Source organism: Branchiostoma floridae, chromosome 18, assembly GCF_000003815.2.
Source record: "Branchiostoma floridae strain S238N-H82 chromosome 18, Bfl_VNyyK, whole genome shotgun sequence".
NCBI classification, from domain to species: domain Eukaryota; kingdom Metazoa; phylum Chordata; class Leptocardii; order Amphioxiformes; family Branchiostomatidae; genus Branchiostoma; species Branchiostoma floridae.
In genome coordinates, this window is record NC_049996.1 from 2,360,618 (window position 1) to 2,370,059 (window position 9,442).

The window sequence follows — 9,442 nt, forward strand, 5'->3', positions numbered from 1 at the left end:
CAATTTGTATTTTTCCTCTTAGGCTGATTACAGTGTACATGGAATAGCCATCATAATATAATGTATATCTAAAGCACTGACCCTGAAACCTGACCTTTCTGCATTAATGTGTTCCAGGATGACCCAGATGCACACAGCAAGTTTGTCACCATCAATAAGGCCTACGAGGTCTTAAAGGACGAGGAACTGCGGAAGAAGTATGACCTGTACGGCGAGGAGGGTCTCAAAGACGACTTCCACGGAGGAGGGCGCTACGAGAGCTGGAGCTACTATAATCAAGAGTTTGGTGAGTTCTAAAAGTTTTCATATGCAAGAAGTATTGCTAGTAGAAGTATGTTGATCAATAACTCTTTTCTTCTTTCTTGCCTTTTCTTTTCCAAAACTTTAGTTTTGCAAGCTTAAAATTGTTTATTGTTCATTGACTCCTTTAGTTCTTGACATATCATTGCAACAACTACTCTTCCAGGAGTAATACACATAATACTTGGACACATATCATCAAACAAACGCATGTGCTTTATCAAAATTATCAAGTCCCTCATGTGTCATTAGCTAAGTTTTGCATGTGTTTCACTAGCTGCTGTCTGAAATTCTTGGACGTGCTCACAGTTTGCAACTCTTGTGAAAGTTGGTTCCATTCGGATGTTGCTCTGTATGTGAAGGATTTCTTAAGACTTTGGTTTCTCAGCTCTAAAGTTCTTCCTTGTTGCATATCTCGTATGGTAGCTGTGCTGGTTAAATACCAAATGTACATTGTAGTCTACAGTACAATGATGACGGCTCCTTGGAAAGGAGTACTTTGTGAAATGACAGATTTAACAACAAAAATCAAAAATGGACTCCCAAGCAAGGAATGGGACGGAAAAAAAGTTAAAGCCCTAGACGGCCCTGAAGCACTGAGTGATTTATCACAGAGTGCCAATTTACTGTTTAACCAGGAGGAAAGATGAATCTTGTTTATTTCACACTCCAAGGGACAAATGCTTTTACATCCTCACCCAGAACAATAAATAAAGATTGTAGAGATTAGAGAAGTGACACATAGGGAACACAGACTAGCATAATGAGAAATGGACCCAATGAGGTTTGACATAGGAAAAGTAGCAAGAGGCCACATTTGTGGTTGTTGGGTCATGAGTTGCGCTAGCTTCTTAATGTACTCACAGCTTGCTCAAAGCTCTTTCAACCCATTGATGTGTAGGCCACACCAATTTCTTGTTGTTTCTCTGATTTTTTCAGAAAAAAATTGGGTCGGTCGGTAGAGAGAAAAAAATAAAAAGGAACTTTTCAAAAAGTCAAGGGTAAGAGAGATCGGACAAGAAAACCTAAAGTTTCAACATTTAGGGGGTCCCTGGTAGCAAAGTCCTAAGTTTTAAGAAAAATGATAAATGTACTGTCCAAAATAGGCACGTACAGCTACTGGAATTTGAGGCCCATAGTTGATTTGAGGAAGGAGAGGCAGTGAACCTATGTCAACACAAGGTGTGGCCATCAATTTGAATTTTTTTTTTTTGGCAAATCGGAAAAGTAGGGTCGGGAAATCCGAGAAACAACAAATAAAATTGGTGTGGCCGCATCAATAAAGATCTGCTGTGTAAAGCCACAGCTACATGATTTCACCACATGAAGTACAACCTTAAAGCATGACCATTATGTGTAAAGTAGATACATTTTGTTTTGTGAAGTTATGTTTTATGTATGCTTTTTATGTGCTTAGACTTAGAGATCAGATTTTGCATAGTGATTGTGTGAAGAGTCAGTAAAGGCTCTTTTAAGAGCAAATCTGTCTTATCTGTACGTCTAACCGTGACTCTTCTCATGTTATCTGAAAACCTAATGGCAACATTGCGTGAGATGGACCCAAGACTTATCTATTTCATCGTCATCGTCGTTCAGTCGAGGACATCAACACGGGAAGCATATTTCATCAGGATTTAGATTCTCCTAAGTGTTATATAAGATGGTGTGATAGAATGCCTGACTTATACAGCCAGACTTTGATAATACATAATGTATCTTATGTACAGTTCTGAGATTCCAAGCATCTTGATACTTTTGTGTACGTCATGTACATATGTCATGTATGTTGTGGACCGTTATTCTCAAAATGGCATGGCAAGCAGTCTTCTCATACAGCATGCATTTTTTATCTTATATTCACTATACAACATTTATATGTTAAACTTTGCACATTGTAGCAAAATATTTTGTGATCCCAATTTTTCAATTCCAAATCTTCATACTTCCAGAAAGTGCTGAAGTTTCAACAAAAGTTCAGTCTTGCCCATTTTATGCAAACCCATTGCTGAAGTTATGCTAAACTTACAAGTAAGCCAATAGGGAGAAGGTTGAAGTATTGCTCAGTATACTGCACTGCCCGAAGGTATAAAAATTTTCCCTTACAAGGCTATTTGTTCATTCCAAATCAAGCCCTGGAATCAATCTTGCTCTAAAACACTGATCAAGGCCTAGAAGATTTGATAACGTATCCCAAGGCCTTCTCTACAAGTCTCAGGGTATAGGGAATTCCCACAGGGATCGTTAGATGTCTTAGGCCAGCCAAGGTCACATATATATCAATCGTGAGGTAAATATGCGTAACCGCATCCACTGCCGTTCCAATTTAAATGGATTGTGTGGAGAGTGAATGACCCGCTGAAACTGTTCTCTGAATTTTGCAAGTACTTCAGCAAAGTATTTTAGATTCAGCTTAACTTTGCTGCATTCAATTTCACACTACTTACAGTATTGACAAGAATCAAGTTTGAAATAGCCTTGAGTTTGCAGTTGAATGCCAATACAGAAAGGACACAGAAGAAGGAAAGAATTTTTCTCAGTGGGATGTTTTTGCAATAGAGAGCTCACAGCACACATGAATCACAATTATTCTGCAGTCACTGTATTGGTATTGGAAATGTCAAATAAAGATATAAATTAAATGCAATTTGAAAGGAAAAGTTACTGGAGTGTTTTAGTTACAATTCAGACTTTCTTTGCAAAGTATTTTGCATTTCACGACAGCTTTTGACTTGCAAATGCATTCTCCGTAACTGGCTATGACTGTATTTCACTCTCTACAGTCACAGTCTTCTAGCCAGATAATATTCTCAACAAAAGTTTATGTTCCTTAGTTATAGACAACTTGATATCTCTAGCAAGACTGCTTTACTTTTATAGCTCAGACTATAAAAATCACTTGATTCTTCTCAGCACCACTCAATCTGGCCCAGCCATGTGGAGAAAACAATGTCCTGGTTTCCTGATTCAATGATTGCTTGCAGATGGACTATATAGCCAAGAGAGAGAGCCATGGATTTTGACAACGTTCCAAAACCGTTCATGATTTTTATGTACTGTTTTTACTACCCAGTCTATATTCCAAGCAATTAGGTGTAAAAGGCACATCAGGAGTGTCATAAATATGAGATGATGTTGTAATTTCTTTAATTCATGAGCAATCAAGCAGGAAGCTATTCTGTGTACTTGTAAATTTAATGTTCTTTTGAAATGTTTGCATGTTAACCAGCTCTCCAAGAGATCTCTTTATTGTCACTAGTGGATGTTATCTGAAACGTCTGACCGTTTCCAAAATCATATCCAGTTGCTTGAGTAACTGCTTTTTGGCATTTGCATGACTTTTGATTGTTAAGTCTGTCTCTGATGACATTCATTCATGCGTTTCGTTCAGACCCTTGTATTACAAAATGTACATAGTGACAGATATATGGTACCGTCCCTTCTGAAAGATTGGTGCAGTCCCAACCGAGATGCCTACCCAAGATTGAATTTGAAGAGGGATCTCCCAGGTACCAACTTATTAGAACCAGGAGCTACCAGTTGAGCTACAGGGACATTCCCTTCAATAATATTCTTAAGTTCCAAACTTAGACATACTCAAAAGATGTGGCATCACATTAGCCTGTATTCAATTCTGGCACAACATTGGCCACATGTCCAGCATTGTCTACTCTTGTATCCCCCAGTAAAGTTTTGTATGGTGAGCTTACAGATGGCAAACACAACAGGGTTGTCCAAAGTTCTGACATTCACAAACATGACCTGAGATTGAGAGTATTCAACACCAGAACTGATGGGGAGAACCTCACCCAGAATTGTACCTCCTGGAGGCATTGTACATGTAAGCTTCCCCAATGTACCAAAAAACGTGAAAATGTCATGGTGACAAAGAACTTCAACAGAAGGTGTAAAAATCATGAACCGTGCCAAACAGAATTTGTGAAAACTGTGGCATTCCTGCAATAGTCGAGCTGTTCTTGTTGTACTGGTCTAATACTCATAGGTGCTCAACAGACATAAAAGACTTTGATGATGACAAATGGTAGACATACAGATGGTAGAGACCATAACAGGATGATTTGCAATGGTGGCAAGGTGACCTTGTGGCTTAAGGGTTGTTGACTAAGAACCAGTGGAGTTTGAATCTTTGACATGCCTCAACGTTGTGCTGTTTGGAAATGCACTTCACCCATTTCCCTACTTCACTCGGTTAAAATGAGTCCCATGGATAGGACAGTCAGTGAGAGCCATACCTCTAGCTTGATAAAGAACCCACCACACTTATTGAAAGGGGTAGGAGATAGACCATACTTAAATGGTTGGATCAAATACATATAAATCTTTCCAGATATACAGCTTGTACAAATCTAGTGTAATGTAACTGTATGAACCATGAGGCAGTTTAGATGGTATGCAGTACAAACATGCAAACAGTCTTTGTTGCAGTTATTTTTCTAGATAAAAATGTATCTTAGAATAGTTCTTGCAGTCCTTAGCTTTAGTCTAGAGGTGATGTAATCTGTTTTTCTCATGTCTTAGAAGAGTCATGCCTACAGCATACTGAACTAAAGATTCCGCCTCACAGCTCAATAAATGTTTGAATGCACACCAGTCAGACAGAGCCGAAACCTTTCATTTAAAGATGCAGCTAGTGCTTCCAATCTAAGTCCTGAACTAGCACTTCACACAAGTTGGCATTTTCCCAGTGCTACATGTACTATGCAATTAAGATTCAGAATTGATGTATTCAAGTAGGCAAACAGTCAGGACATTGAGATTATGAACACGTCCATGACTATTAAGTGTAAGAGTTATGTATCACACACAGACTGAGGCCCAATCTATACACAGTTTTTAATGATATCTGTGGATGTGTCGGGAGGCATCTGGAACGTTGGCCGCAGGACACCCGTGGCGCTTGCAGTCATAAACAGCTATATAGCGTAATGAGCCCGCGTTGTATTCCCGAAGTCAGGACACATCTACACGCGCGCGGAAGCTGTCGGGGACCTCTGCTAAGCTATCTACGAATGGTCCGGACCTTTCGGGAGAAGTTTTCTAGATATCTTTATGGCGATATTGCAGTTCCATCTAGACGCTGAAAAAAAGCTGTTGGCGAGAGGTTGTTGGCTCGCCGATATCGGGAAAAAACGTGTCTAGATCGTGCCTGAGAGTATTGTCAGTATAAATTTTCCAAACTACATGTATCACACCATAGTCTGATACATGACCTATGGAATGACTTGTAAGTTGTATTTTGTTAGTTGTTAAAGACAAAACTTCTGTTTTAATATGATTAGGCTCATGGTCAGTATGTTAAAAGCTAGCATTAGTTTGCAAGAAGTATGAAATGATCAATGTTTAAAATGTTGGAGCCATAATATTTTCAACTGTGTAACAAGGGTGACATGTGAATACAGCACCAATTTATCATAATTTGTACATGATAGACTTGAATGTATCAAATTGTCAATATATTTCTGGCATTCCTGGCAAGACATTGTGTCCTTGGGAAAGGTACCCTTGCAAAAATAGTCTGTAATGTGACACTAATACTCAGGAGTTTGATATGCTGCTGTAGTGCAACATTGGTGCCAACTGACATGGTAATTTTACAATTGTTATAAACTGTCAAGCCCAGCAAAGCCTTGAATGAATAGAATAGTGCAGCATGCGACTATATCCAACCAGCATCAATGCAGCAGTAATCCAGCATTACACACCACTTTTGCAAGGGTACTTCCATCAACTTTCCTCACTCCACCCAGGTGTAAAAATGGGTTGTGGTTGGGGAGGTAAAAGGCAATGGAAGGAGAGGGATGGGCTCCACCTTTCAATACTGTGCCCTAGTCACAGTGGATAATAACCAACTGTGCCTAGGGCCTCAAAAATACATGTGACTATTATCTTTTCAAACCTGCGATGTATTTAAGAGTATCTCATAACATTGTTCAGTTTTTGGTGCCAGTAAGACTAGCCTATAATCATCCTGGTGTAGACAACTTCATCTTAAGTCTAGACATGAATTACACTTGAGGAGATGGCTATAATAGTAAAAGTCAATCATTTCAAACTAATTAGAGCAATGTTTCATCAAGCAGGTCAACCTTTTGTGCATGAATGTTAGATGACAAGGGAATCCGAAAGAGCTTTCAAACGTTTTCTGCATGATTTGATGTGTTTTGGCTACTAGAGCACAAAATTAGACAGTCTAGAAAGTTTTAGAACAGGGAGCCAAAAGACTTGGCATATTACATTTCTTGCTCACTGACAAGCTGTCTACAGAATTTAAAGATGCATGACTCTATTGAATGTATGTAACTAGAAAGGCAACATTTTTGAGTAAATGCAAGATGTTTCCCTCCAAGGCTACATTGAATTTGCCTTGTAGAAACCAATATAGAAAATCGCAGACCAGAAACCTATAATTGTTCATATTTGCTGTAACACCATATACATGTATAACAGCTAATATTTCGTTCACATTTTCTGTAACAGCTAATATGCTGAATGTCAATCACCAGCAGTTCTAAGCTCTGATTGGTTAATGACAAAAGAAGAAGAAGAAAGAGACAGAAAATACATGAGCAGAAACAATTTCAATCCCATCTGAAAACATAACTAACTGAAAGGCAGACGATCGGTGGCATAGAGCCAACTACATGTAAAATGGGGCCTGACAGTTTTACTGTTGCGGTTGTATAAAAGTTTAATCATACCCTGAGGCAGTAAGAAAATGCCGTTACCCCAGGTGCCAACTTGTCAGACGATAGCCACATTATCATTCAGCATGACAACTCACTCCCATTGCAGCCATAAAGATTGAAACCAGACCTGTTCCGGTGGTGTTGTCATGTATATTTTAAAGACGTTCAAGGATAAGTTGGCTAATTGATCCTCCCCCGTTCCTAACTCTGTGTGAATAATGCAATAAAGCTTAAATGGCAAATGTCTTGAGACTACTGATGATAAAGACACTCTGTATGAAAGTTGTTCGAACTTCTAAGACTGTTGTAAGTTTAAAACATATTAAGAAATCGTGATTATTCATTAACCTCTTCTTGAGTTATTCTCTTTCAAAGTCTAAAAAAAAAATCGGCCCCTGTAGGTCCAAAAAAGTCACTATAGGTGGCCCAACACTATACCACAATATACTCTGCTATATCTATCACTTTAAATTCACAAGTATTATTAATTAGCATGGCAAGATAATGAGATATCGAACTGCTGCACCGGTACCAGCATTAATGTATGAAGATGAAAAAAAAAATTTTTTTTAACCCTTGGCAATGGTATAAGTGAAGTGAGGTTTCATACCAAATGAATAGTTCAACTAGACTGTTAGTTGTGGAGAAAAACTGAACTGGAAATGTTAGAAATACTTCAAGGGTACAAAAGGGGGATTAGAATGTTTTATTAGATAACTAACAATTATAAATAGAAGGAAGTTTTTCTCGTAGTATGAAGGAAAGGTTGTAAGTGTTCCTGTTTCTCACTGAACATTGCTCAGCTCAATCTCATTATATTCAGTAATCTTGGACTTTAAGAATTCACAAAATGAGACCTGGAAGTATAGAATATACTATTCAAAAATCATTAGCAGTCAAACCATGTTCAACGTGCAACCTTCAACCGTAACATTAACTCAATAGGATCTAATGACATTATTTTCGCAAATTACAAACTGGCATTAGATTAACCTTCATAAAAGTCTGGCTTATGACATTTTGGGGGGATCAAAATACCACCGTGTATGATGCAATTTCATTATTACGTAAGGCCACACCAAGCGAGAGGGCGAAATAAAAATAAAAATAAAAATTGTAAAATGGTTGGGGTAAAGGTAACGGCTAATCCAAAACATAAAGAAAAAAGTTTTCAGCTTGAATAAAGTACAAAAACACTATTTTTGTACAGTAACAGCACCTGTACCCACACTTTAAGGAGCTTATAATATAAAGGCCAATTTGCTACACCAGAAAGTTGGTGAATGGTTTCATTAATGGTGAAAACTTGCTGAGTGGTAATTTTTATTTTTATTTTTTTTCCCAAAAAATAGGAGCGAGCGAATCCGTGAACCAAGAAATTAAATCGGTGTGGCCTTATGTAAGGTCTGTCTGCAATCTGACAGGTTATGGGACCAATATGTAGTTATGATATTATCAAAATGAAACTTGATTAGAATAAAAATTAAGCTTCAAAAAAAAAAGTTCAATTATTCCAGGGCCTTAAGCCCAAGTTGCCTTTAAAATTTGCACTGTATCAAAACATGTCATTAATTGAGGTCATGATATTGTTAAGTAACCCATAGAAAATTTAGTTATCTTCTTAAACATTGTGTATGTTCTTGGTAAAATTTAAAAAAGACTAACTGAAATTTTATTGTTACAGACTAGTTTCTTGAATTACATGTTTACAAGAAATGTCCAAAGTATTGAGGACTGAACATTTCAAAGTTTAACAAAACATCTTCATAGAGGACAAGAACTTTGTTTTGCCTGTCCGGGTCATTCCCATTATTTACACCTAGTTGCATTTCCGTAAGGAATAAATGTATCTTGATTATGGAGCAGTTTGATCTTTCTCAACAGTAGTATAGGCCTTTAGGGAGGTATTTCTGGTGAAAAACATCGATATGTATTACATCTTGGGAAGTCCAATTACTGCTACATTCCTAAAAGAAATAATCTCAACTGACAAATGTAAAACCCATCTTAGGGAATACTGAAAAAAATGTTACTGTATGATATTTGAAAAGGGTACTAAAATCTCCAGTGCAATATTTTAATACAGTGCAATCACATTTGCCATGCTGAGTGACAATAGACATATGCCATAAGTTAGTTGCACGATTTTAAAGACATTTTATTTTCAAACAGGTTGTTACAGAACCAACGGTTGAAAAGGATCTAAGACATCTTTCTTTGTAACAAGACTGCAGGATATATGCATGACCATTCCAAAAATGCCTGTTTGCCAGTATGTTTGTATGCCTATATCTACATTGTCTTGTAACAGAGCCATCACTGAAAACAGAACAGGTTTCTTAGAAAAATTACAGTGCTACTAGTACTACCAAATCTAACAGAAGGTCCCATAGCTCAACTGGTAGCAGAGTCTTGACCGAATAATATTCCAATTAGTT

The 9,442-nt window shown here is 37.6% G+C and overlaps 1 protein-coding gene across 2 annotated transcripts in view; it reads left to right on the forward strand.

Moving 5' to 3' along the window:
• The window catches only part of LOC118405379 (dnaJ homolog subfamily C member 10-like), a 90,921-nt gene that overhangs the window by 43,706 nt on the left and 37,773 nt on the right, over positions 1-9,442 (forward strand). For both annotated transcript variants that reach the window (XM_035804861.1, XM_035804862.1), the window contains exon 3: positions 118-286. In XM_035804861.1, the coding sequence (XP_035660754.1) occupies positions 118-286 (169 nt within the window). The remainder of the gene's footprint in view (positions 1-117; positions 287-9,442) is intronic.